This window comes from Pongo pygmaeus, chromosome 4 (genome assembly GCF_028885625.2).
Source record: "Pongo pygmaeus isolate AG05252 chromosome 4, NHGRI_mPonPyg2-v2.0_pri, whole genome shotgun sequence".
NCBI classification, from domain to species: domain Eukaryota; kingdom Metazoa; phylum Chordata; class Mammalia; order Primates; family Hominidae; genus Pongo; species Pongo pygmaeus.
Genome location: NC_072377.2, coordinates 186,065,332 through 186,093,320, shown reverse-complemented (window position 1 = coordinate 186,093,320; position 27,989 = coordinate 186,065,332). Strand labels below are relative to the sequence as shown.

Here is a 27,989-nt window from a genome sequence, read left to right as displayed (position 1 = left end):
ATCCCTGTTGAAATAGGAGCCTGCCTGGTAACAGGTGCAAAGCATGCCTTTAACTGCAACTAACCACTTCAGTTGTGTGGTTTCTCACTGCAGGGGTGGGAAAGAAGAAATCCTGAGTTACACCCTCACCTGAAGGAACAGACCTCACAAGAGAAGCAAATAAACATTTTATTTCCACAGCACGCCTTCCCTTTTCCAAAAGAACATGAGTTCACCTCAGCCATCAAAGCAGAGGGCGAAAGCTGCAAGTGACAAGGCAAGGGGCTCCTAGAAAAATAGATTATACCCAAGGCTCTCCTCTTGGGGACCCAAACCTGTCCCCAGGCTCCCCCTCAGGGCTTGCCAAATGGAATGAAAGGCATGGAAAGGGGCTGGGAGAAAAGCCAGCTCCACTGAACAAAGGGGAGAGGAGCCTGGCAGTGAGCAGACCTGGGAGGGGTGTGGGGTGAGATGAGCTTTGCTCCTCGGTTGAGTGCTGGAAAAGGGAAGGGGGAAGAAATAATTTATTGGGTGATGTAATGGTGCGTGGTTTCAATCATGGCGACCATTCCAGATCTCTCTCAAGTGAAGCTAAATTCTGGCCGGTCTATGGAGGTAGAAATTGAGGACGGAAGGAAAGTTTAGAATCCCTCCTCCCCAGGAGAATAGACATTTATTACCCAGCTCTACCCTTTGGCCCAGCCTGCCTCCCCAAATGGCTTCCAACTCCCTCAGCTAAAATCTGCATCAGAAAATGGAATTGGAATGGGGATGTTGCCTTGCCCAAACCCTCCAGCCTCACAACTGATAGAGAGGTTGAAGAGCAGGGGTGGGGAAAAGGAAGTTAAGGAATGAAATTACAATTTCCCCTCATCCCCTACTCAAATTCCAGTCCCAGGGCTGGGCTAGGCAGACTGGGAGAGAAGACCAGGCAGCTGTTCTCATTATCAGGGACCCATGCAGACCTGTTGGACAGACATAGTAGGTGAGAGAAGGCCGAGCTGGAGGCCAGGAGGGTTCTTTAGGCTCCTAGAGGGAGAAGCAGGGGCCTGGGGTCAAGGGGGAGTGGAAAGCAACACAGTAACAAACAGTGGGAAGAGCCTTTGAGCCCTCAAACTTATGGGCCACCCTCCACCACCCGCCCCCCAAGTGCTGACAGAGGGGCCCCTGCGGGTGGCAGGATAATCAAGGGCAGAGCTTGATGCGGGTGCCCTTGGAGAGCACCCGGAAGAAAGGAAAGACACGCTCGCCCAGGAAGGCAGCCGAGAAGGTGTGCACGTGGGCTAGAGTCTCTGCGTTGTAGAAGCCCAGGCGCCCAGCTTCATAGTCCAGGTACACGCCAAAGCGCCGTGGTTTCTCACTGGGGCTCAGCAGCGTCTGTTCTGTGGAGCTCTGGGCCTGATAGCGTTTGCCGTTGGTGCCCACGCACCACACTTCCCGCTGGAGCAGGGGCTGCTGGGGCAGGTGGAGCCGGCGGCGGCGATGGTGATGGCGCGAGGAGCTGGCATCCCCGCTGCCCACAGAGGAACCCCCAGGGCCCACCTTTTCCTTATGATGGGTTGATTCACGGGCAGCGCCCACTGCCCATCCCCGCCGCCCGCCCACCTCTACCTCCCAGTAGTGCCGGCCAGAGCGGAAGCCCTGGGCCCCCAGTACGCAGCAGTCAGCCGAGAAGCGCTTGGGATGGTCAGCAACCTCCTGCCGCCGCTCTGCCAGGCGGACCCCCCGGCGGTCAGGGGACAGCATCAGGGCCGGGTGAGCCGTGTCAGGGTCCAGCGTCAGGTCCACTTGGGAGGGAGGGAGGAAGGACAAATACACTAGGGCTGGAACGGGCTGTTCCCCAGTCAGCAGCCAACTCCACAGATTGGGCCTTTCCTGCCCCCTTCCTCCCTGAATCCAGCTCCCCACACTATCCCAGAGGCCAGCCTCAGATTCCTGCAGCCTCATCTTGCTCCTCACTCTTGTTCCTAGGACACCTGACAGGTCTTCCCCCAGCCTGGCTCTTCCTGCCACTCCACCCCACCCCACCCCACCCTCCAGGCCTGCCTGCACTAGGACTACCTGCTCATGGCTTGAAACCTCAACCTCAGAGTGGCTGCCTGGATCCTACTCCATTTCAACCCCCACAATTTCCCTGGGGCCCAAGTTCCCTCAGGACCCAGTCTCAGGTCTGTGAAGGGAAAGGCAAAGGAAAGTCGTGGAGGTGACCTCCCTACCTCTCGCAGCCTGACAGAACATCCGGCTCATTTTCCTCACGATGGCATCTGTCAGGAAGTCATGGCTATGGGGTTGGCACGGGTCAGGGGACCAGACCTCTGGGGGCTGCAGCTGTACCTCTTCACACCTGGAGGAAGGGGACCGGGCAGGGGGTGGGACCATGATATTCCCAGAGGGAAGAGCAAAAGCTGAGGGGAAGGAGAGGAGGGTCCAGGAGATGGAAACTCAGGTCCTGGGGAAGGAAGGAGAGGAGAGGGATACCCAAGAGAAGCAGGGACAGGGAACCAGATGCCACTGGGTCACAAAGGGCAAAGAGTGGGAACACACCTATTGAAAGTCTCCTTGATGTCCTGGGAATAAGAGAAACAAAAAGAGGGAGAGGGAGAAAGAGATAAAGAGAGTGTCAGCTGCACAGGGACAGCGTTCCCCGATCTCCAGTCAGAGACTGAACTTGAGCAGGAAGGGAGAAGCAGCACCCTCACGGCCCTCAACGAACACACATCCATTTCAACCACCCCATGCCTCGCCATCCCTAACTCGCCTCATCCTGCTGTGTGCAGGGATACTGTCATTTCCACAATACGACTTGCTCACCTTTTTCAGGATGTCACTGTCAAAAAGCCTTTCCTCAACTGTCATTTAAACCTCTCCTACAACCGAATCTTCATGCTTTTCACTGGGTATAATCGCCACACATACCACATTCGACATTAACTCTGTTTCCAGCTTTAAAACATGTTTTTGGTCTTCAGGTTCAATCATTGTGGGTTCCTCCCAGAGAGAAAAGAGGCAGCTCTGGACAGGTGTTTGGTAAGCACTGCCTGACAGTCAACACAGAATGCTGGGGGAACAGGGAGGGGACATTGCTCACCTGGAGCAGCCGGAGACCCCCCTGCTGGCTCCGCTCCTGGGCCTCAGCCAGCAGGCGGCTGAGCTGGGCGGCCTGCTCTGCAAGGCGACTAGCCGCGGCTCCTGCACGCCCCAGCTGGGCTTCATGCATCTCTCTGAGACGCCGTTCCAGCCCTGCCTGCTCTTCGGCCAGAAACCGTGTCAGTCGCCCAAACTCTGAGGCCACCGCTGCCAGCTCTGACTTCATCTGGCTCTGGAATGGTGCAAAGGGGATGGCAGATACCACCTCAACACACAGGAAGATAACCTCCAGTTTTGCAACTACTACTTCTCAATGCAAGGCAAAGGAGCCCTACACTCCCCAGGTCCAAGACAGTCCTGGAAAGAGGCTCATCTCCTACCAGCCTTACTTCTCAGCCTTACCAGATACCACCCCCTTGCTCCCAGCACAGTGGTCTCAAACTCACTAACCTCTGCCTGGAACACTCCTCTCCACCTGATTCTACCTAACTTGACTCATCCCTTCAGGTCCAATCTTAAATATTCCAAGACAAGCTTTCCCTCCTCTCCAGATCTAAATCGGGACCATCCCCACAAATATCACTGTATCTCTCTGTGGCACATATAATATTGAAACGTTGTGTTTAAATGACTAACTGTTAACATCCTTTCCCCCACTGTACCATGAGCTTCCACTGGCAGGGACTAGGAATGTCTGTTTGCCAGTGTCCTCGAACCCTGACATAGTGCCAATCAGAGTAGGCACTTGGTAAAAATTTTTGAAATGAATAAATAAAAGAATTCAGAAATCAAAACATGAAGTTAGGGTCCTGACGCCATTAAACACAGTGACCTTAAGAAAGTCACCCAAAAGCCCCAGATCAGAACTCGGAAAAACTTTTTCTGTAAAGGTCCAGATAGTAAATATTTTTATGCTTTGTGGGCTAAGAGGCAAAAATCAAGGATATTATGTAGGGACTTAATATCCTGTAACAGAAAAAACTCCTGCCCAGTCCCACCCTATTTGCCAGGGATGGCCCTTCCTGGGTGGTGGGCACACTTTTCACACAGTTACCATCAGCTGCAGACGCTGTGAGTAGCAGGCCAGAGGAGGGTCCTAACTGACCAGACGCGTGAGGGAACAGCCGCCACGGTCAGCTTCACTCTACGCCAGGGGCACGCAGATCCTGTTACCTCTATACCCAGGAGAGCCCAAAAGTATCAACTTGGGCAGCTGGCCAGAAGCACGATGACTTCCTACTCCCAGAAAGACTCTACCATTCAGTGCCTAGCAGTTGCCAGCAGCAAAGTCCCTAATGTTCAGGTGGTGGTGAGCATGGGCCCTGGGTAGTGGCAAGGCCCAGGCACTGGCTGGGAAGGGAGGAGGGAAGAGGGACAGAAGGGGAGGTCCTGGCTTGGTCTATGAAGCTCACAGTGCCAGCCCATTCCAGCAGGGCCTGCTGGGGTTATGAAAACAGGCCAGAGGTGGGGAATGGAAAAAATATCTTAAAAGACTCCTTGGAGAAGGGCGAGCAATAATGGAAAAAAAAAAAAAAGGGGGGGGGGGTGTGCTGAGAAAACACTGGACTAGGAAATATTAGGTCTCTGCAATGCTAACATACACTAAATCCTGCCCCAGCTTAAACACACTGGCCCCCTCTCAGGACACAGCAAGTGTCCCAGGACAGTGTCCGCCTCATGTTCAGGGCTGCTCTGCCCAGTGCCTGCATGGATCCTGGGGCCGGCAGCTTCTCTGATGGCTGCTATGTGGGTTTTGCTTTGCCCCCTTCAGGCTCTGGTGTCGGGTAGAAAGCCTGTTCTGCAGCCTTAGGACAGGCACCTAGGCCCTCCAATCCAGGCCTCAGTTTCCACTCCATTTTGGAACCAGGAATGAACATGCCTCCTGATTCTCTAAGGCCCCGCTCTCCTCAGCACCTAGGGAAAGCATCTATCCCTCTCCCAGACCTTAGCTGTCCCTTCCTCAGGGGACCGAGTCACTACCTGTGAGAGTGGGAAGCCCTACCTTCCTTGCCTCGACTGTACTGCCCATCAGCCCCTGTCGAGGACATTCACCCACCTTCAGTTCTGTCACTCGCCTCTCCTCCTTGGCTTTCATCTTCTGCACAGCCTCCAGGTGCTTCCTCAGTGGTTCCACGTGCCCCTGCAGTTTGGCCTGAGGAAATAGAAAAGTGGGGGCTGGGAGAGGCACCTGCCCTTCAGAGCCTACCTCTGCAATCCTCCCTGTAGCAAGATGGGTCAAAGCCTGATCCCTACCCCCCAAAATGGGTGTCAAGTGAGTATCATACCCCTTCCTCCACTTTCTTCTTTCAGATGATGACAAAAGCCTCCAATCCCTCTGTGCACGTCTGCAGAAGCCCTGTGTGTATTCTTTTTTTTTGAGACAGAGTCTTGCTCTGTCACTCAGGCTGCAGTGCAGTGGCATGATCTTGGCTCACTGGAACCTCCACCTCCCGGATTCAAGCGATTCTCCTGCCTCAACCTTCCCAGTAGCTGGTACTACAGGCGCCCACCACCACACCTGGCTAATTTTTTTATTTTTAGTAGAGACGTGGTTTCACCTCGCCATGTTACCCAGTATGGTCTCGATCTCCTGACCTCGTGATCCGCCCACCTCAGCCTCCCAAAGTGCTGAGATTACAGGCATGAGCCACCGTGCCCGGCCGGCCCTGTGTGTGTTCTCTAAAGGTGGGAGCCTCAAGAGTAGAGAGCTCCCATGCTCACAGCTGAGGGGAAGTGGCTTGAGCCCCACACCAGAGTCTTTCTAGGGGTGCCCTCACCTTTGGTCCCTTTCCCCTTCACAGGCGATCTTCCCCAGAACTTTTCTCTCTAAATACTTTTCTGATGATTTTGTTCCTACGCTAACACCCTTCCATGGGTCACCACCACTTCCAAAACATTGACCCCACACTTCCAGCCTCACCTCTACACTCAATGTCTTCCACACAGACTCTTAAGAGGTTTGAGCACATAAAATTACTTGTCATTTCCTGAGTATAATTCCATGCTGTTCCCTCTGTCTGGGAGTGCCTTTCTCCACTTGGCCCAAGGTATTCTTCCTTTAAAACAGCTCCCTGAAAATGGCCCTGATCCTCCCCACCCTCAACTTCCTCTGTGATCCCAAGAAATATCTAATACATGACTTCCCAGGGCACCAATGACAGGTGTGCCTCCTCCAGGACACTGCAGAGTCCCTGCCCACGCTCTACTTATTTCAACTTCTTTGCTTCTTTCTGCTCATCTGCTTTCTCTCCTGCTCAATTACTTGCTAAATGGGAAAGAACACCAAAACTCCTCTTCCAAAGGTTGTAACTGTTATAGCCAATAAGCACATGAGCTCTGTGTTTCTACAATTTGTAGCCAAATACTTTTCTTTAAAGGGCTGTTAGCCCAGAATGAGTGGAATAAGCCCTACCTATTTGCTCTTTTCCTTTTCTATGTCTTCTACTAGCCTGTCTCCTTTTCTTTCAGAGAGAATATAGGGTAGGAGAGCTCCAGCCTGACTCCAATCAAGACCAGAGGGAAGTGAAGTGATCTCAGGCAAGCCATGCTTTCAGTTTCCTCAGCTTCAAATAAGAAGAGAATGGACCTCATGGATAGCACACTTAGTGCAGTGCCTGGCATGTAGCAGAAGATCAGTAAATGTTATCTAACATTTGTTCCCTATACCTTAAGCTGCCAGTGACATCCTGATAATGACCCCTGAACTAAAGAGTTTACCAAGCCAGAGTGCAAACGGCAGTTGCTGCACAGGATAAGTGGTTGTAGACAAAATTACAGTAATAATGGAATTATAGTCAACTCACGACAATAGCATGAACTACACAAAATTTGGCCTTCTGATATAACTTTCTACTTTTCTAGTCAATAATTTCTTCATTAATTCAGAATTTATAACGCTTAATTTACCATTTAGTGTTTTTCTTTTTCTTTTTTTTTTGAGACAGTCTTGCTCTGTCGCCTAGAATGGAGTGCAGCGGTGCCATCTCGGCTCACTGCAACATCCACCTCCTGGGTTCAAGCGATTCTCCTGCCTCAGCCTCCCGAGTAGCTGAGATTAAAGGTGCCCACCACCACACCTGGCTAATTTTTGTATTTTTAGCAGAGGTGGGGTTTCACCATGTTGGCCAGGCTGGTCTTAACTCCTGCCCTCAATTGATCTGCCCACCTCTGCCTCCCAAAGTAGTGGGACTACAGGTGTGAGCCACCATGCCTGGCCCCTAAATTGCTGACAAAAACAAAAATTAATAAGCACAAATTCAAACAGAGTACTATTTAAGATGTATTTTCTTTTTTTTTTTTTTTTTTTTTTTTTGAGATGGAGTCTCACTGTGTTGCCCAGGCTGGAACGCAGTAGCACAGTCTTGGCTCACTGCAACCTCTGCCTCCCAGGTTCAAGCGATTCTCTTGCCGCAGCCTCCCGAGTAGCTGGGATTACAGGCGCATGCCACCATGCCGGCTAATTTTGTATTTTTAGTAGAGACGGAATTTCACCATGTTGGCCAGGCTGGTCTTGAACTCCTGACTTCAAGTGATCCACCTGCCTCAGCCTCCCAAAGGGCTGGGATTACAGGCGTGAGCCACCACAGCCAGCCAGTTATAAGAGAAATTCTCAAAACATTTTTTCTTTTTTCTTGAGACAGAGTCTTGCTCTGTCGTTCAGGCTGGAGTGCAGTGGTGCGATCTCGGCTCACTGCGAGCTCCACCTCCCCCCGGTTCACGCCATTCTCCTGCCTCAGCCTCCCGAGTAGCTGGGACTACAGGCGCCTGCCACCGCGCCTGGCCAATTTTCAAAACATTTAACTGTCGGGCAGACGCAGTAATCCCAGCACTTTGAGGGGCCAAAATGGGAAGATTGCTTGAGGCCAGTGGTTCAAGACCAGCCTGAGCAACACAGCAAGACTCTGTCTCTACAAAAAAAAAAAAAAAAAAATTAGCTGGGCATGATGGCACACACCTCCAGTCCCAGCTACTACTCAGGATCACGTGAACCCAGAAGGTCAAGGCTGCAGTGAGCTATGATCATGCCACTGCATTCTAGCCTGGCCAGAGCGAGACCCTGTCTCAAAAAACACAAAACAAACATGTAACTGTTCAGGAACTATATTTACGTATCATTTGTGTGTTATTACCTATTCAACAAAAAAAATTTTTACAAAACATTTTGCCAAGCTACTGTTGGTTACTGCATGTACATATCTGAAAAGAATAAATAACCCACTTGTGGCCGGGCGCGGTGCTCACGCCTGTAATCCCAGCACTTTGGGAGGCCGAGGCAGGCGAATCAGAAGGTCAGGAGATCAATACCATCCTGGCTAACATGGTGAAATCCCGTCTCTACTAAAAATACAAAAAAATTAGCTGGGCGTGGTGGCAGGCGCCTGTAGTCCCAGCTACCTGGGAGGCTGAGGCAGGAGAATGGCGTGAACCTGGGAGGTGGGGCTTGCAGTGAGCCGAGAACATGCCACTGGACTCCAGCCTGGGCGACAGAGCGAGACTCTGTCTCAAAAAAAAAAGAAAAAGAATAAATGACCCACTTGTAAAATAGCCTATTAAGTCAGAAAGGGAAGCACCCATATTAGTTCTATACAATAAAACTATGTATTTACATTTACTCATCACTTAATGTCAGATTAAATACGTGTATATGGCCTCCCAAATTGCAGAGCGCAGTAAACAGATCAAGAAAAGAGAGTATGGCCAGGCGCAGTGGTTCACGCCTGTAATCCCAGCACTTTGGGAGGCCAAGGTGGGCGGATCACCTGAGGTCAGGAGTTCGAGATCAGTCTGACCAACACGGAGAAACCCCGTCTCTACTAAAAATACAAAAAATTAGCCAGGTGTGGTGGCGCATGACTGTAATCCCAGCTACTCGGGAGGCTGAGGCAGGAGAATCGCTTGAATCCAAGAGGCAGAGGTTGCAGTGAGCCAAGATCGTGCCATTGCACTCCAGCCTGGGCAACAAGAGTGAAACTCTGTCTCAAAAAAAAAAAAAGGGAAAAGAAAAGAGATTATGACTTTTTTTTAATTCCTCACCTACTTCAGGACCTAATACGGGATTTTCAGGCAGCTGGCATTGAACAGATTTGACTAATGCAAATTAAAATCCAGTTTCAGAAGCTCCTTGGAGCAGTCCTACAGCGGGAGGTGAAAGAGAAGGGGTGGAATGCCCATGGATAGTTTGGCCTGGGTTCCTGTTCTCAAAGTGACCACACATGATATGATGGGTATGGTTAATTAGGAACTGAGGAGACGGAAAGGACAACAGGACCTCACAATCTCTGCTAAAAATGTAGGGACTAACAGCTAGGCAATGTTACCAATGCTAGACTGGGCTTTTTAAAGATATTCTCCTACTCACTGATTCAGAAACTCTAGTGGTAGGATCCACTGTATTTCTGAAAACCTCCCCTAGTAATTCCAACAATCAGGCAGGTTTAACAATCTTTGTGTAGCCAGGCACGGTGGCTCATGTCTGTAATCCCAGCACTTTGGGAGGCCAACATGGGTAGATCACCTGAGGTCAGGAATTTCAGAACAGCCTGGCCAACATGGTGAAACCCCATCTCTACTAAAAATACAAAAATCAGCCAGGTGTGGTGGCGAGCGCCTATAATCCCAGATACTCGGGAGGCTGAAGCAGGAGAATCACTTGAACCCGGGAGGTGAAGGCTGCAGTGAGCCAAGATCATGCTACTGAACTTCAGCCTGGGCAACAGAGTGAGACTCCGTCTCAAAAAATTAAAAAAAAAAAAATCACTCTGTAGAAGAAATTGTTACTGGCGACGAGGTAATGTAGGTTTGTCTAGCTGTACCACTCAGAGCTGAGAAGCCCTAGACACATAACTCTGAAACTGGGGTAACGAAAATAATACCTAAATGAAGTTACAGCAGGAATCAGGAGAAGGTCTGAAAACATGAGTTATAAAACAAAAAAAGCTCTGTGCAGACCACACAGAGGCTACCCTCTCCTCCTCCTGGTCCCACTGCTTCAAACCCATCCAGTCCTTCACTAAGTAGTGCTATTTTTGCTGGCTGCCTTGCAGACAAATCTCCTTTACCTATGTCCAAATCAAAAATAAGAAGTAGGGGCAAGATATTTGTCAAACTAGAATCAGACTCCAAGAAAGTCAAATCAGAAAAGTCAAACAACAGACATCCAAATGGTGGTGGCGTTGTTAGTATACACCAGGGGAAGGGCCAGTAAATAACTAAGTCAATTCTTACTGAAGCTCTGTGGCCCTCTGTATGGTACTTAAAGCCTCTCTGACTTTGTTTCCCCATCTATAAAATGGGAATGGAAAACATCAAACTCAGTGTTGTTGGGGTTTTAACGAGACAGTCCATGAAAAGTGCCTAGTACAGTGCCTGGTATACATATAAATGTCCAGCGAATATTAACTATCAATCCTGGATAAATTAAAGTTCAAAGACACTCAGAGACTTAATCAAGATTTGACAATGCAACTTGCAGAGCCAGGTCTTCTGACTGAAAAGCTCCTCCTTTCTAGTCAGTGCATAAGAGTGACACAGAGCCAACCAAAGTCCTTGAAGACAGAACCAAGCCATGTCGTGGTAGGTGGGGAACCCACTGGGAGGCAAGTGCAGGGCATTTGGGTCTGACACTGACACTAGCAGTCATCTCTGTGTTCCTGCTTCTGAGCCTTTTCTTGTCCTTTGAAGCCCCCAGTTCTTTCCATCTCTAGGTGTCTCCATCAAGGACAGACTTAAGACTCACCCGAAAGAAAACGAGACTTCTGGTAAAGCCCTAGAGACCTGATCTGGCATCACCGGCTTTGCTCTATTTGCTTTGAGGAAGTCACCCTTCCCTGGTGGTCTTCACTGCATCTGCTCTGTGTACAGAATCCTTCTCATTCTAACCCACCTGGGCGGCAGTAAGTGCTTAGATAAGCAAACTCAGCTCACCAATACCATGAGGTTCTTTGGTGGGTGAAGAGATGTTTCCTTTTCCCAGCTCCCCTTACTTCCTCTCCGCCCCCCACTAAACTCCCATCTTCTCTCTGTACTTCTCTCACCTTGTACTCCTGCACCACCTCCTCCAATGGCACCACGCTGTGCTGTTTGTGGCTCCTGGATTCTCGGCACACCACACAGATGGCCTCTTCGTCTACCTCGCAGAAGAGCTTCAGGGCTTCTTGGTGTTTGGGACAGATGCCCTGATCGGTCACGCGGGTCCCTCGACCAGGGGTTGGGTGCATCTGCCGAATCACCTGGACCATATTGGCCAGCTGCAGGTTGGGGCGGAAGCTCCGCCGAGGAAAGCTCTTTCGGCACTGAGGGCATGTGAAGCACCTCCGAGGGGCTGGAGGCGGGGGCAGTGGGGTGACGGGGTCTAGATCCTCTTCCTCATCCTCCTCCAGCACTTCCTCCTCGTCCTCCTCATCCTCCCCCCTCAGGTCCTCCTCCATGTCCCCCAAGTAGTAGTCCAGGTCTTCCTCCTCGTCCTCCTCCTCCCACACATAGTCCATGTTGTCCCAGCTGGACCTGCTCATGCCACTGGTCCAGAACACACCCTCTTCTTCCTCCTCGACCTCCTCCTCCATGTCACCCTCGTAGTCTTCATCCCGCATGGGGGTGTCCCACCCCGCGCCAGCCCCCACAGCCTCTACTTCCTCCTCCTCTCCATCCTCCTCCTCCTCCTCCCGATCTAACTCATCCCTGTCCTCCTCATCCTCCCCACCCCACAACTGGGTTACACAAACTCGGCAGAAGTTGTGCCCGCAGCCGATGGACACGGGGTCCGTGAAGTAATCGAGGCAGATGGCGCACACCGCCTCCTCCTGAAGGGTCTGCACAGGGTTGGGCGTCATGGCAACGGCAGCCATCTTAGTGTCCAGCCAGCCAGTGTAGAGGTTCGGTGGGGGGGCGAGGGGCGGGGGTCTTCCCTACCGACGCCCTGGCGACCCGGCTCCACCCCCAGCCCTGCCCCTCCACACCTCGCCCCAAGAGCAGCCAGAGAGACGTCCTCCCGACAACCCACCCCGCCACACAGTGTTCCCTACTCCCAAACGACAACCGTGTCTCTGCGAGGGGAGGGGACAGTGCTGAGAGCCACCGCCAAGTCCCTCAGGTGGCTCTGAGTGCAAATCTGCCCCAATGCTCTCTTGGACTCCTCATAAACCCCCGCCCCCCCTCACTTCCTGGCCCCGCCCCTAGCTTCCGGCCTTCTTCCCAACACTTCCGGCGTCTACACACCACCCAAGCTCGCGACTTCCCTCTACTGTCCTCTACTCCCCCTTTTTCCCCGCGGGGCCCCAGGGCGACAGGAAATGGCGAGGAGACGCTCTAGTCTGCACTAGAGAACAGGGCGGGAGGGCTAGGACGGTGGAGGCCCACGTCTCTGTGGTGCGGGGCCGCGGGGAACGCAGAAAGAACAGAGGAACCGCCTACCCCCATCCCCCACCGCTGGGGAGAAACTTCGGGGGGTGGGGGGAGCGCTTGGCGGCCGGCTGCTTTCGGTGCTATCACCGCATCGGCCAGGCGCCATCCTACCCTCCCGGCACATCCGACTGCAGCCGATACTCCCCACAGCCGATGCCGGAAGCCAGGGGGTGGGTCCGCGGCGCGCCCTGAAGTACTTCCGGCCCTTCTAGGCAGACGACTTTGTTGTGGAGGACTCAGAGGGTCGTCCGGGTCGGACCGGGGGCGGGGCCTGAGAAAGCGCTTAGCGGGTAGGGCCGCAGACGCCCCACCCTTCCCCAACTGTAGTCGGCGTTCCGCATCCAAGGTAGAAACTGCCAACCGGGCACTGTCTCATGGTTTAGATGAACTTCCCTAACTGCCCAGCAGTGAAGAAGTGGTGACGAATCATTACATCTACATTCTCACAGCATCTCTGCAAAAATAGATGCTTTGTGCGGTAGAAATAATACTTGATGCTTAAATAGCTCTTTAAAATTTATTTTTATAGAGATTTGATGTCGATACATAATAAATAAATAAATGTTGTTTGATGCGAGAAAAATGACGGGGCCATGATTTATGTACAGAATCTCCAGTGAGTGCCAGACACGGCGTGACGCCAGGGCTGGGCCTGCAGAACTTACCCTGCTCTCAAGGCGGCTCGCGGGAAAACTCCAGATGTACGTCGTGCTTCCTAGGGGGGTGGTCAGGCCTCTGAGGATGTCAGATCAAACGCGCCAAAAACCACGAACCCTCGTGGGTGAACTGTGCTAGCCCATTACAGGAGCTGCGGACTCGGCTGCGGTGGACAAGTCCGGCCCCAGAACCTGGACGCCGCTCAGCCGGTCGCGGCAGGGGTCCCCGGGCCTGTCAGGGCGCTTGCCTAGAGCTATCCCGGCCTTCGCAGCCATGTGTATCTTCAGGACGACGCCGGCAGCAGGTTAACCAAGGTGGTTTCCGTAGTGTAGTGGTTATCACGTTCGCCTCACACGCGAAAGGTCCCCGGTTCGAAACCGGGCGGAAACACGTTTTGGTCTGTTCAGGAGAACTCTCCCGAGGCCAGCCTTACCTGGCAGGAAGGACGTGTGTCCCTGCGCTTCGGAGGAACACGGACTGGGGCAAAACTAAAGCAGAGCACTAAAGTAAATTCAGCTGTCTCACTTCACCTAATCTCTTGCTTTTCCCTTCTGAAGCCTATGCAGCCATCACATGTACAGGAATCCGTACATTTCAGATCCTCGGCTCTAGTGCCTAGAACAGAGCCAGGCGCAGGCGCTTCTTAGTATTTGTACAGTGGAAACGTGCTTACACCTCTGCGGGTAACCTCCGTCTTCAGAGACAAAGTTAGAAAACAATTATAGCTGCCCGGCTAGCTCAGTCGGTAGAGCATGAGACTCTTAATCTCAGGGTCGTGGGTTCGAGCCCCACGTTGGGCGGTATTTGCTTTTGGAAAAGTTAAGGCAAGTCATGTTACCTAAGTGTACAAATGGTATTCTCTGTACCAAGACCTAGTGGGTAGCGGATTCTCCAACGGTGGATGCTAGAACTTGGACTAACGTGGTGATCTCCGATCCGTGTGTGGAAGTCCCCTAGCAGAATTCTCACCTTTGCACCCTTGCTAACTCTCGAAGAAAGAATGAGAGGCGGGTACTTGTGGACCAGTTCCTGCAGGCCAGCACCGCGGGCTATGGTGCATGCATGACCCTTTGCTGTAGTCCACTCGCCCACGGGCAGCACATATTAAGCACTTTCTGTTTACCAGACGGCCTGCCCCCGTCTTGCTGTGAGACTTGCTGTGCTGGAGGGAACAATGTGGTTTACCGAAACTGGGGTGAGACCGCAGGACGACCCCAGGCGTTCGTGAGCGTCAAAACCTATCTGATTCACTCCCACTTCACTGGGAGATTTAGTGGTTAGGATTCCGCGTTTGTCTCGCTGCGACCTGCTTTCGACTCCCTGTCAAGAAAGATGCTTTGTGTCATATGAGACACTTGTCTTCGTATATTCTTTTTTATGCTCTTGATTTTAAGAGTCTATTTTTGTGAGATGTTGCCCCACAAATACCAGTCTCCACGTTTCCCCCATACATAAATAAAGATAAAAACGGGCCATGCGCCGCGGCGGCTTATGCCTGTAATCCCAATACTTTGGGTAAGCCAAGGCGGGAGGATCGCTTGAGCCCAGGATAGCCTCGAAATTAGTCCTGCAAATATAGGCCTTTTTTCTTTTTTTCTTTTTTCTTTTTTTAGATGGAGTCTTGCTCTGTTTCCAGGCTGAAGTGCAGTAGCACCACCTCGGCTCACTACGACCTCCGCCTCCCGGGTTCAAGCGATTCCCCTGCCTCAGCCTCCTGAATAGCTGGGACTACAGGCGCGCCACCACGCCCGAGTAATTTTTTGTATTTAGTAGAAACGGGGTTTCACCATGTTGGCCAGGACAGTCTCGATCTCCTGACCTCGTGATCCTCCTGCCTAAGCCTCCCAAAGTGCTGGGATGACAGGCGTGAGCCACCGCGCCCAGCCCCGTTTTGTATTTTTAAGCTGTCGAAATCTCCTCCGCATACACACCACACCACGAGAGAAGTCTGTTGATCATAGAAAGCTGGCTTAAACTCGCTGAGCAAAAGATAGCATCGTCTTCTGTCTCTGACGTAAATCAAAGCGGGGACTTAGGAGGGCTATATAGTCTGTGAGGGCGGTCTGGGCAGAAGTTGGTCAGAGTTTGTAAATAGGCAGAGTCGCTAGTACAATCCTAGCACATAAGTTACTGGGGCTGTGGTCTTGGAACATCAGGCAGAGTCTAAACAAGCTGGTGTTCAAAGAGTTTTAAGTTTGACATTTCGTCTTGCACAAATTATTTCGGATTCTTTCGCAGACTGCGGTTTCAGGGTTATTTTTTGCCACCTTCACTGGGACTGGAAAACAATCTTAAAGGATTCCGGCTTTTTCATGAAAGTGGAGATGAAGTGGACAGGCTTCTCTTCTTTGTCCTCCAGCAAGCCAAGGGAACGCCCGCTGGAGCTTTTTGCTACAATTCCTGCTTTCTCTCCTCTCCACCCCTTCCACCTGTCGCCGCTCTGGCCAGGTCAGGTTTGGGATACCCCTCCAGGCAAGTGACCCAAACTGCCCCGGGCACAAAGGCGGCAAGCGTTCAACAGTCGGAGAAGCACAACACACACATGAACCTGGTGGGATCTTTGGCCTCCTCCCAAACCCTGTGGTGATGGGGCCTGGGGAGACTGAGGGACTCACTCTGATTTATATTTCAGGGGGTTCCTTCAGGAGTGATGCAAACAGGGAGTATGAGGGAGTAAGACTGTCGGAGACAGGGGCTGGAAGGACACAGGCCTGGTCCATACAGGAGGCGGCCGGCGCTGGGTGAGGCGGCAGCCAGCGGGAGACGCAGGTGAAGGAGCGGGACGCACGGCTTGCAGCGGCAATAGATTTGAGTAGTTCCACAACCTAGATCCCAGGCTGAGGATGCGGGAGGGGAGGGAAGAAAAAAACAATGACTTAGGTCTCGAACGGTTGGGCGTTAGATGCTGTGAGATACCTGGAAAAACTGCCCAAGACACGCGTGGATCTGAAGCTTGGGAGAACAGTTCTTGCTGGAACCAGAGACGGAGCTAAGGTGTGGGTCCTGCTGCGAGCCGACGTGACGCTCCAGGGTCAGCCTCGGGGGCTCGGAGGCGGAGACGGGATGGGAGAAAAGCCTGCAGCGAAGAGTCCACCCAGGCCGAGGGTGCCGCGCAGTGCAAAGGAGATTGGCAGCGTCCAGTTCAGTACATGGTCTCGTAAGAGAAGGCGTCCATGGATTGGGCCACCTGGAGGCCCGTGGTGACCTTGACCAGAGAATCAGACGCACACAAGAAGGGCTCCCGCCCTGCGTCGAATGGAGCGGGCCTTCGGGGTCCCAGAGGCAGCAAGGATCCCTGATCAGCAGGACTGCGCCTCGCTTCCAAGCAATCCAGGTATTCGGAAATTAGGCGTCGGCGGCGGAAAAACATTTCACAATATTAAGCAATCGCTACTACTTTTAAATTTACATATATGCAGATCTCCATATGACAGGCGTTGAGCGTCATTCCAACTCTACATACGTACATACCTTGGATACTAGGATTGGCGAGTTTTATTTTTATAAAAATACTTAAAATTTTTCATTGAACTTTTAAAATGTAATAAAAATTTCAGATTTATCTTTAAAAACTGACTTAAAATTTTGATATTCATTAATTTATATTTTGCCGTTTATTTTAATACTTATGCATAATTCATAGAAATACATTTTTGAAAGGACATAAAAATAATTTCACTTTTTGATTTTTATGTTTACTTTAAATTACATTTTAACAAAATATATTCAAATATCGTGTACTTTGAATGCATTTTGCATTTTTTAAATCCTCTCTGTCATTACTGTCCGTAGAGCACAAATCATGTGAAAATTAAAACCTCTGGCTGTCTTCCCTGGAACCACTAGGGAAACGTATCCAGTCTTAAGCCTTGGAAGGTGCATTTGCCTTTCCTCCCGCGATGCTCGCTAGTTTTTTGTTTTGTTTTTATTTATTATTATTATTCGAGACGGAGTCTCGCTGTGTCGCCCAGGCTGGAGTGCAGTGGCGCGATCTCGGCTCACTGCCAGCTCCGCATCCCGGGTTCACGCCATTCTCCTGCCTCAGCCTCCCGAGTGGACTACAGACGCCGGCCACGATGCCCGGATAATTTTTTTGTATTTTTAGTAGAGACGGGGGTTTCACCATTTAGCCGGGATGGTCTCGATCTTCTGACCTCGTGATCCGGTCGCCTCAGCCTCCCAAAGTGCTGGGATTACACGCGTGAGCCACCGCACCCGGCCTTGTTTTGCTTTTAATTGCTGGAAGTGCCTGGGGTCCCCTTAGAGGTCACGCTTTACAGTTTGACAAACAGCATTACGCAGGGCCACAAGAAGACTGGTGTTCTGGGGAAGAATGGATCTAAAGGCCATGACTCAATGGCTGAAGGCGACGCCTGGATGTTGACTATAACACTTATAAAAATCATAGAGGAGGCCTTTCGCAACCGTTTCCGTAGTGTAGTGGTTATCACGTTCGCCTAACACGCGAAAGGTCCCCGGTTCGAAACCGGGCGGAAACAACCATGTGTTTTCCTTCCAGTTCAAAAAGGTTCTCTAGTGTGGAGTGTATGTGTCTAAATGTTTACAAATTTTGCTACATTTAGACACCAGCCGGATTTTCCAATCCATTGCCAATTAACTTCAACCTATGTATTCCATGTCTACGTCTGGAATATGAGGGTGAGAAGTAAGTGGTCTTACTGGTCATTATTAGGGTCTGCCTGCAAAGTCCCGGCGGACCAAATACAGGCAGCCGCCGGGTAATGCCACGGAATGACAGATGAACGATTAAAAAGTGCAAGAAGGCTCCGATTGGAAATCCTTGGTGGAAGTTCACGCCGTGGAAAGTGTGCACCGGCAGGCCAATAGTGATGGCGATAACTACAACGTGTACCACACATCAGGTAGTCTGCAGGTGTGGCCCTGGGCTTCCTGCAGAGGAACCTAACCTTTCTGGAAGGTTATTTACAGATGAGGCCACTGAGGCATGGACAGGTCACATAAGGCGGCGGAACACGTGAGACGGAGCAAAAGGAAGGGAACGGAAAAGAAACAGAGCACAGAGAAATTCAAGTGAAATACAGGCTGGTTCGGGCGGAGGACTGCGCCACTTCGGGCGGGCCTGCAGCCCTGACACGGCTTTTGGGTTCGCAGTGGCGGTGAAGGGCGGATCAGCCTCTCCAAGGCGTGACCGTCGGCCTCCCTCTACACCCACCCTCACTTGCAGCTCTTCGGCCTCGGGCCGTGGGAGGCGGCGGGTGAGTTGGGAGCCCGCTCCCCAGGGGCCTCTTCAGCAATCTCAAGGAAAAGGCTGCAAAGGCTTCAGAGAAGAAGCCGGAGCGGTGGTCGGGATCCCTAGTACAGCGCTTCTGGCGGGAGAGAAGCCCGGGGAAACCCACGTGCCATGCGGCCCCGGCAGCGCAGGCTGCTTCCCCGCCTAGAAATAGGCTTCCAGCTTTCTCCCACCGCGCCCGCACACTTACGCAGGGGACCAGCCGCCTCTTTCCCAGCACCTCTGCCCGACCTGAAAGTCGAATAAATGCAACATCTAAGTGGCAAAGCAAGGGTCGGGCGTGTCAGCGCGCTACTGCAGCCCCAGCTACTCGGAAACCGGGCTTAAGAGTTCGAGACCAGCCTAGGCAACATAGTGAGACTGTCCCCTCCGCCCCCGCCCCCTGCCCCATCTCTAGGAAAAAAAATATATATATATATTAATTAGCCGCGCGTGGTGGTGCATACCTGCAGTTCCAGTTACTACCCTAGGTCGAGGCTGCAGCGAGCCATGATCGCTCCACTGCACTCCAGCCTGGGCACCGAGCCCGTTAAAAAAAAAAAAAAAAAAAAAAAAAGGAAAAGTGGCAAAAACCAAAATTCTCTTTAACGTTTCATACATTTTAAATGCAGACAAAGCGTAATCAAAGCAGAGTCCCGTGGTGGGAAACTTGTTGGGACAGCGTTAGCATAACGTTCACAGAAAATATCAATGTCATGCCTATTTCTTCATCACCGCTCTTTCACACTTAATTGTAATTGTATACCGTCCCAGAATTTACGCATCAGAAAGTCCGGTAGTCAGCCTGGAACTCACAGACCCCATGCAGGAAAGTTCTCCCAGAGAATTCTCCCGGGCCCAACTTCTCCTCACCCCTTCCCCGCCAACCCCCCCTCGCACTCCTCCTGTCCTGTTTAACTGACTGGTTTGAAGTGAGTCTGTACTTTGCTGACGGAGTGCCTTCTGCATTTCTCTAAGCTGACCTCCTTGGCCACTGGGACTCTGGGAGGTCAGGACCATCACTCAGTCCTTTGTCACTCTTCTCTATTTTGCTCTGTGCCTCAGCTAACGTAAGACAGTTCTCATTGGTCTTCCTTGTGGAGACAGTGAAGCAAATTCAAAGCAACACAGTCAACATCAGCCAGCTAGCTGGGCGGGGCAACAAGATGTACAGGAAACAGTCTCTTTGGAGTCATATTTCGAATTACATTTTTAAAAATATTTAGGAAAGGGCCGGGTGCGGTGGCTCATGCCTGTAATCCCAGCACTTTGGGAGGCCAAGGTGGGTGGATCACCTGAGGTCAGGCGTTCGAGACCAGCCTGACCAACATGGTGAAACCCGTCTTACCAAAAATACAAAATTAGCTGGGCGCGGTGGCACATGCCTGTAATCCCAGCTACTTGGGAGGCTGGGGCACGAGAATCGCTTGAACCTCGGAGGCGGAGGTTGTACCGAGCGGAGAAGGCGCCATTGCACTCCAGCCTGGGCGACAAGAGCGAAACTCCGCTCCGTCTCAAATGTATATATATTTGTTTGTTTGTTGGAGACGGAGTTTCTGGAGGATCCTCCGGGAGGACCCTTTGAGACCACCGCCCCCTCCACATCTCTAAATAGGTATTATATATATTTATAAAACATATTATATATTTATTGCACAAATAATAAATCTATTACATAAATAACACATACATTATGTATTTATTATATAAATAATGAATTTATTAAATAATGAATATATTATATATTTATTATCTAAATAATGAATATACTATATATTTATTATCTAAATAATGAATATACTATATATTTATTATCTAAATAATGAATATACTATATTTTAATATATTATATTAAATTATTATATAAATAACAAATATATTTTATATTTATATTATATTATATAAATATATATTATAATATATATTATATTTGTATTATATATAATATATTATATATTATATATGCTATATATTTTATATAAAAATACATATATATATATTTTAGAAACATGGAGTGGATGGTGGCCTCAAAGGATCCTCCCAGAGGCTTCCCAAAGTTGGGCTACAGGTCTCAGCCACTGTGGCTGGCTTTAGGTTACACAAAGCCATCTTGTCATTATGGATTTACAGCTTTCCTTAACTCATCTTGTTTCAGTTAACTGGAACTCAGTGCTATTACTCTCTTTTTGATGCTTGAATTGCAGCTGCTTGTTGGCGGGCACCCCTTTGCCATGGCTCTTTGTCTTTTCAGCATTGTCCTGACTATTTGAAAGCACCCCTGTTTCCAAATTCTGCTTTGACCTGTCTAAAATTCCTCTACCGTACGATGCAGGAGAATATTCAGGAAGTTTGAGGGGTTTTTTTTCAGTGAAGAATAAAAGAGCCCACTCCGGGTGCCAGGACAGTGCATGGAGTCAAATCTCCTGGCTCCCTCACTTGCAGGTGCCCTGGAGAAATAGTTTGAAGGAGGCGAACTCACATCCAGGGTTCTATTGACTTGCAGCTTTGCTAGATCTTTGCTTTTTTGTTTTGTTTTGTTTTGTTTGAGACAGAGTTTTGCTCTGTCGCCCAGGCTGGAGTGCAGTAGCACAATCTTGGCTCACTGCAAGCTCCGCCTCCTGGGTTCAAGAGATTCTCCTGCCTCAGCCTCCCGCGCATCTGGGACTACAGGCACGCGCCACCACACCCAGCTAATTTTTGTTTAGTAGGGACGGGGTTTTACCATATTGGCCAGGCTGGTCTCCAACTCCTGACCTGGTGATCCACCCACCTGGCCGCCCAAAGTGCTGGGATTACAGGCGTGAGTCACCGCGCCCGGCCTTTTTTTTTTTTTTTTTTTTTCAAATAAACTCCAACATCATTTCCCTACCAAATTATCTGCTTAGATTCTTAACCTGTCACTCAAAAGCAATTGTAGGCCAGTTATGGTGGCTCTCACCTATAATCCCAGCATTCTGGGAGGCCAAGCTGAGTGGATTGCTTGAGCCCAGGAGTTTGAGACCAGCCTGGGCAACATGACAAAACAAAAAATACAAAATTATTTTCTCTCTTTTTTTCTATTTTAAAGTAGAAAATACAGAATATTTTTGACAAAAATTAGCCCGGTGCCTGTAGTTCCAGCTATTCAGGAGGCTGAGGTAGGAGGATGGCTTCAGCTTGGGAGGAGGAGGTTGCAGTGAGCCAAGATAGCACCACTGCACTCCAGCCTGGGCAGCAGAGTATGACCTTGTCTCAAAATTTAGAGAGAAAGGTGTAATGAAAGTCCCAATACGCATCTCCCAGCTTCAACAACTCTCACTCTCCCACTATTCCTGTTTTATCCCTGTCTCCATCCATCTCCAACCCACTAGCTCTTTTCTTTCTAATCCTCATAGATTTCATGGACTGCTCCTCTGTAGTCTCATCACTGACTGTCTCCCTTTCACTGTGGCTGTTCTGATACTCTGTAATCTTTTGAGGTTTAGGGAATCATACTAACAGCTACAAATCTCATTAATTGAACCCTTACTAGGGATTAGGCGCTGTCCTTTTATTTATTTATTTATTTACATTTTCTTTTATGAGTCTAGAGGCTCCCTATGTTGCTAGGGCTGACCTTGAATTCCTGGGCTTAAGAAATCCAATCCTCGTGCCTCAGCCCTCCTGGGATTAAAGGCACACACCACCGTTCTAGGCATTGTCCTATGTGCTAGACTCGCATTGATTCATTGCATCCTCGAAACCAACCTGTGGTGTGCACTGTTAAAATGACACCTCATTTATTTATTCATTTACATTGCAGTAAAAAGGGATAGATCAGGTCCCTGCCCTCCTGGAGTTCACTTTCTGACAGGTGATTTAAATAACAAACAACAGGCAGATACAGAAACCACCTCAGAGAGTGATAAGGACTGTGACAAAATTAAAGAGGGCAATGTGGTAGAGTGGCAGGTAAACAGAAGACGGCATTATAGAGAGGGGCCAGGAATGAGGCGGCAGAACAGGTGACACTGAGCTGAGCCAGGAAAAGACAGGCAGCCTTCCAAATATCTTCGAGAAGAGGCTCTTGGGAGAGGAAGCAGAGGAAGGTCACATACTCTGAAGTAGGAGTGAGACTGGTGTGCTCAATAGGGAAGACCTTGGGTGTGGGGAGGTAAGGAGCCACAGCTCTACTTCCTTGGATATGCATTCTCATGACTCCATCCACACCAGTTGCTGTTTTTGTTTTGCAAACAGATTGAAAAATGAGTGGAAGACATTGGATCTGCTATCTTACCGGACCCCCAGGCTAATGAGGCACATAGTAAGGCCTCAGTGCAGAACTGTGAAAGACAGACAAATCAGTACATAGCTTTATTCAGAAGATTTCAAATGAACAATACTCCCAGGATTTCTGAAAGTGCTATGGGTTAGAGGTTAAAGCAGGGAGTCCGTAAGAGCAGATGAAATTTGGATACCAGCTCTCCACTGCCAGCTGTGACCTAATGTCTCAGTCTCCTGCCTTCTTGTCCAGCCAATGAGGGTTCATAAGCGTAAAATTCATAAGTGTAATTTGAAATATACAAGAGAAGATTATCAATTGCTTAGCCGTTCAGAATGCCTCCATTTGATAGCCTTAGTTATCGAGGGAACCATTAACTAATGAAAGTTGGTTAATGAGGGAACTAACGAAAGGGATTGTTCTTGCTGTTTCAAAAAATGATAGCTTTATAGAAAAACAGCAATATCTGTAAGCTGAATGTAAAGCCTTCAGAAAAACTAGGCCTTAACATTTGCAACTCTAATAAATTGAATATTAATCACAAAGCAAGCATGTATTCTTTTCTATATTCAGAAGTGCCCCCCCACCACCCTTAGATATTAAACATCTCAAATGACAGCAATAAGCAGGGACGTTTCCCAGAATATCCTATGGCTCTACTCCAGTTGGTCCCAACACAGAATGGAAGAGCAGGCCATTCTGGGTCATCTTTTTGGCCACTCTTCCTATTTCAGGCAGTCCTCCAGAATTAGGTTGCCCTAGTTGACACTTCAGCTTCCTTCTTGCCCAAAACTCACATTCTCCAGAACACCAGCATGTGACTGAGGCCTGCCTTTTACCTGAGGGACTTGCACCTTTAATACAATGTGATATGATATAAACAGCAGTGACACAGTGAAGTGAGCATTTGATGGCAGCTGAGCCATCTCCCCTGATGCTACCACAGAGGTCCTAAAAGAATGACTTCCTCAAGTTCAGTAAAGAGAAACCAGTGATTGGTAAAGAAAGAGATACTGGAATATTTTTAGACTAGTTAGATTAGATAACAGCCATGAATATATTAAACCTGAAGATAATTTCCTGCTTCCAAAGAGGTTTTTAAATGAAAACATTCAGAAATGGTTGATTAATAATTTACATATAAATTATATGTAATAATTCTTGTAGACCACTTCACCAAACACATCTGTGCTCTAATAATTTATACATGCCCCATAGGGCACCAAGATCAAATGAAAAATGACATACAAATTTTATTTCTTATGTCTGGTTGGATTCTTCCTGTCCAAGGAAGATGTGCAGAGTAAGAAATAATGGAGCAGGCCTTTCTAATGGTGTCCTCGCTTTGCAAGTGAAGAGAACATGATTAGCCTCTTCAGAAACAGGCCTGAAAAGAGAAAAAACAACGCTGCCATATAGAATTGGATTAAGAACCACAAATGAAAGTGACACTGTACTCTTCAAAATCTTTTATCTGAGTACATTCCTGTGTGATGTAAAGGGGCAGGGGAGGGTCCTTCTCCCTGCCAGGTGGCACCCTGCAGGCCCTCCAATGGGTATTATCCTGTAGGCAGGCAGTGAGGGACTCCAGCAATTTTAAGTGGGGGAGTCACACGTTTAAATTTGTTGTCCAGGCAGCCCATTTCCCCCAAGACCTTGGAGAAATAGGCGATCTCATTCATGGCTAGTGGGAGGTAATATCAGACTGTAGGTTCTACAGTAGGGTGATTTATCTATTTTTATAAAATTACTTGCATTTAAACCTGGATGCAACAACTCTCACTTCTGGCAATTACCTCCACGGATAAAAGTGCAAAAGTGCAAAATGACAATTGCTACATGCTTAACTGTAGCATTGATCGTAACATCAAAAAAATTGGAAACAATGTAAATGCCCATCCATAAGTGATCTGTTAAATAAAAGATGATTCATGTACAGTGGAATATTGAGCAGCTGTAAAAAAAGATAGAGGATATTTTCTATGTCTTGAAATAGAAAGATCTTCAAAATAGGCCGGGCGTGGTGGCTCATGCCTGTAATCCCAGCTCTTTGGGAGGCCAAGGCGGGCGGATCACCTGAGGTCGGGAGTTCGAGACCAGCCTGACCAACATGGAGAAACCCCATCTCTACTAAAAATACAAAATTAACTGGGCGTGGTGGCACATGCCTGTAATCCCAGCTACTAGGGAGGCTGAGGCAGGAGAATCACTTGAACCTGGGAGGTGGAGGTTGTGATGAGCCAAGATTGTGCCATTGCACTCCAGCCTGGGCAACAAGAGTGAAACTCCTACTTAAAAAAGATCTTCAAAATATAGCACAATCATAAAATACAAAATTTTGTATAAAATACAGGAAAATAAAACTCCGCTTGTATCAGCCAGGCACAGTGACTCACACCTGTAATCCCAGCACTTTGGGAGGCTGAGGCAGGCAATAACTTGAGACCAAGAGTTCAAGACCAGCCTGACCAAAAGGGCGAAACCTGGTTTCTACTAAAAATAGAAAAAATTAGCTGGGTGTGGTGGCGCACGCCAGTAGTTCCAGCTACTCAGGAGGCTGAGGCAGGAGAATCGCTTTAACCCGGGAGGCAGAGGTTACAGCAAGTTGAGATCGCACCACTGCACTCCAACCTGGGCAACAGACTCTGTCAAAAAACAAAATAAACAAAAAGGCCAAGCGCGGTGGCTCATGCCTGTAATCCCAGCAGTTTGAGAGGCCGAGGCGGGCGGATCACCTGAGTTCAGGAGTTCGAGACCAGCCTGGGCAAAATGGTGAAACCCTGTCTCTACTAAAAATACAATTAGCGGGGCCTGGTGGCGGGCACCTGTAGTCCCAGCTACTTCGGAGGCTGAGGCAGGAGAATGGCGTGAACCCGGGAGGCAGAGCTTGCAGTGAGCCGAGATCCCGCCACTGCACTCCAGCCTGGGCGACAGAGCGAGACTCCGTCTTCAACCCGGGAGGTGGAGGTTGCAATGAGTCCACTGCACTCCAGCCTGGCGACAGATCAAGAGACTCTGTTCCCCTTCCTTACCCAGCCCCCCCCAAAAAAACTACTTGCATCAAAATTTCTGGAAGAATATGTACAAAAATATAAAATTGAAATTTTAAGGGGGAGTTAAACACTTTTCACTGAATTCTGTTTTATATTTTAATGTTCTTTAATTTTTATTTTAAAGATGAGGGTCTGGCTAGGTCAGTCCTGAAGTCTTGGCCTCAAGCAATCCTCCCACCTCGGCCTCCTAAAAGTGCTGGGATTTACAGGCATGAGCCACCGCGCTCAGCCGAAAGACTTTTTTTTTTTTTTTTTTGAGACGGAGTCTCGCTCTGTCGCCCAGGCTGGAGTGCAGTGGTGCGATCTCGGCTCACTGGGACTACAGGCGCCCGCCACCACGCCCGGCTAATTTTTTGCTAATTTTTTGTATTTTTAGTAGAGACGGGGTTTCACTGTGTTAGCCAGGATGGTCTCGATCTGCTGACATAGTGATCCACCCGCCTTGGCCTCCCAAAGTGCTGGGATTACAGGCGTGAGCCACCGCGCCTGGCCTTGTTTTTTTTTTTTTTTTTTTTGAGACGGAATCTCGCTCTGTTTGCCAGGCTGGAGTGCAGTGGCGCCATCTCAGCTCACTGCAACCTCTGCCTCCTGGGTTCAAGTGATTCTCCTGCCTCAGACTCCCGAGTAGCTGCGATTATAGGCGTCCACCACAACGCCCGTTTGTATTTTTAAATTTTTTTTTTAGACGGAGTCGCTCTGTCGCCCAGGCTGGAGTGCAGTGACGCAATCTCGTCTCACTGCAACCTCCGCCTCCCGCGTAGCTGGGATTACAGGCGAGTGCCACCAAGCCCGGCTAATTTTTGTATTTTTAGTAGAGACAGGGTTTCACCATGTTGGTCAGGCTAATCTCGAACTCCTTACCTCAGGTGATCCACCCGCCTCAGCCTCCCAAAGTGCTGAGATTACAGGCGTGAGCCACTGGGCCTGGCCGAAAGATGCTTTTTTTTTTTTTTAATTTAATTTAATTTAATTTCTGAGACAGAGTCTTGCTCTGTCACCCAGGCTGGAGTGCAATGGCGCGATCTCGGCTCACTGCAAGCTCCGCCTCCCGGGTCCACGCCATTCTCCTGCCTCAGCCTCCCGAGTACCTGGGACTACAGGCGCCCGCCACCACGCCCAGCTAATTTTTTGTATTTTTTTTTAGTAGAAACCGGGTTTCACCGTGTTAGCCAGGATGGTCTCGATCTCCTGACCTCGTGATCCGCCCGCCTCGGCCTCCCAAAGTGCTGGGATTACAGGCGTGAGCCACCGCACCCGGCCGAAAGATGTTTTTTAAAGCTCATTTGTGGTGTAGCCTCTGTGGAAAATGGTATGACACTTCCTCAAAAACATAGAAATGCCATATGACCCAGTAATTTCACTTTGTGATGTATACTCTAAAAAAATAGAAAGCCTGAACTCAAAACAGAGATTTGTACACTCATGTTCATAGCTGCATTATCCACGGTAGCCAAAAGGAGGAAGGAACCAAGTGTCCATTGGCAGATGAATGGATAATGTGGTATATACGTGCAATGGAATGCTAATCAGCTTTAAAAGGAAGGAAATTTTGACACATGGTACAATAAGGATGAATCTTGAAGACATTAAGTGAAATAAGACAATTTAAAAAGGAAATATTGCACGATTCATCTTATATGAGGTATCTAGAGGAGTCAAATTCATAGACACAGAAAGTAGAATGGTGGTTGCCAGCGTCTGTGGGCAGAGGGGAATGGAGAGTTAGTGCTGAATGGGTTCAGAGTTTCATCTGGGAAACAGGAAAAAGGACTGGAGACTGATGCACAAGCATTTAAATGTATTTAATGCTACAGAACTGTACAGTTTAAAAGTGTTAAATTTTGTTGGGCATATTTTACCACAGTTTTAAACCCTAATTGTATCGCAAGATAATGGGTAGGTAATGAACAGTGGAGCGTCCGCAAGAGTATCACACACACAGAAGTGCAAGACTTAGGAGAAGTTTATTTTCCTAAGAGCTGGTCTGCTTATATTTTTAGGTATGACTAGTAATCACAGGTTTAGGAGTAAAACGACCCGTTGCCGCCCAACGTGGGGCTCGAACCCACGACCCTGAGATTAAGAGTCTCATGCTCTACCGACTGAGCTAGCCGGGCGCCCGGTAACTGGCCCTCAACAATTTTTCTTTCTAGATCAGATTCGGAGTGTATTCAACTGCGGGTTTGAACTTGGATTTATTTGGAGTGTGATAAAACTACTAAAGTGCCTCGGCTCCTGGGAAATTCCAACTCTGCGGTCAGTGCCTGACCGTCCCTCCCACTTACGTCTGTTTCCTGCCTCTTCTACCCTACCAGCGACCAAG

At 49.3% G+C, this 27,989-nt stretch overlaps 1 protein-coding gene and 4 non-coding genes across 10 annotated transcripts; 3 read left to right on the top strand and 2 right to left on the bottom strand.

Annotated features, from left to right (window-relative positions):
* Positions 1-152: 152 nt before the first annotated feature.
* Positions 153-13,037, bottom strand: TRIM41 (tripartite motif containing 41). Of its 6 annotated transcripts, none has more exons than XM_054487717.2 (8): positions 11,100-13,037; positions 5,123-5,218; positions 3,068-3,298; positions 2,524-2,546; positions 2,196-2,323; positions 1,585-1,766; positions 945-1,008; positions 153-586 (listed from the first exon to the last, which is right to left on the bottom strand). In XM_054487717.2, exons 1-8 carry the CDS (start codon positions 11,907-11,909, stop codon positions 561-563), a joined length of 1,560 nt encoding a protein of 519 aa, XP_054343692.1. In that variant the 5' UTR covers positions 11,910-13,037; the 3' UTR covers positions 153-560. The 6 variants fall into 6 exon arrangements, with proteins under 6 accessions (XP_054343692.1, XP_054343693.1, XP_054343689.1 ...); XM_054487718.2 differs by having other exon boundaries at positions 1,591-1,766; XM_054487714.2 differs by having other exon boundaries at positions 153-1,008.
* A 402-nt stretch (positions 13,038-13,439) lies between these two features.
* Positions 13,440-13,512, top strand: TRNAV-CAC (transfer RNA valine (anticodon CAC)). The gene has a single exon. It is a non-coding gene; the product is annotated as a tRNA-Val (tRNA).
* Positions 13,513-13,849: 337 nt separating this feature from the next.
* TRNAK-CUU (transfer RNA lysine (anticodon CUU)) lies at positions 13,850-13,922 on the top strand. Its single transcript has one exon. It is a non-coding gene; the product is annotated as a tRNA-Lys (tRNA).
* A 3,626-nt stretch (positions 13,923-17,548) lies between these two features.
* TRNAV-AAC (transfer RNA valine (anticodon AAC)) lies at positions 17,549-17,621 on the top strand. Its single transcript has one exon. It is a non-coding gene; the product is annotated as a tRNA-Val (tRNA).
* Positions 17,622-27,710: 10,089 nt separating this feature from the next.
* Positions 27,711-27,783, bottom strand: TRNAK-CUU (transfer RNA lysine (anticodon CUU)). Its single transcript has one exon. It is a non-coding gene; the product is annotated as a tRNA-Lys (tRNA).
* Positions 27,784-27,989: the final 206 nt, after the last annotated feature.

Excerpts from the sequence above, each read along its gene's own strand:
- TRIM41 (XM_054487713.2), bottom strand. The coding sequence starts at position 11,909 with ATGGCTGCCGTTGCCATGACGCCCAACCCTGTGCAGACCCTTCAGGAG. Across the intron at positions 2,547-3,067 it reads GGGGTCTCCGGCTGCTCCAG|GACATCAAGGAGACTTTCAA; the intron begins GTGAGCAATGTC and ends TCTTATTCCCAG. Across the intron at positions 1,767-2,195 it reads GTTCTGTCAGGCTGCGAGAG|TGGACCTGACGCTGGACCCT; the intron begins GTAGGGAGGTCA and ends CTCCCTCCCAAG.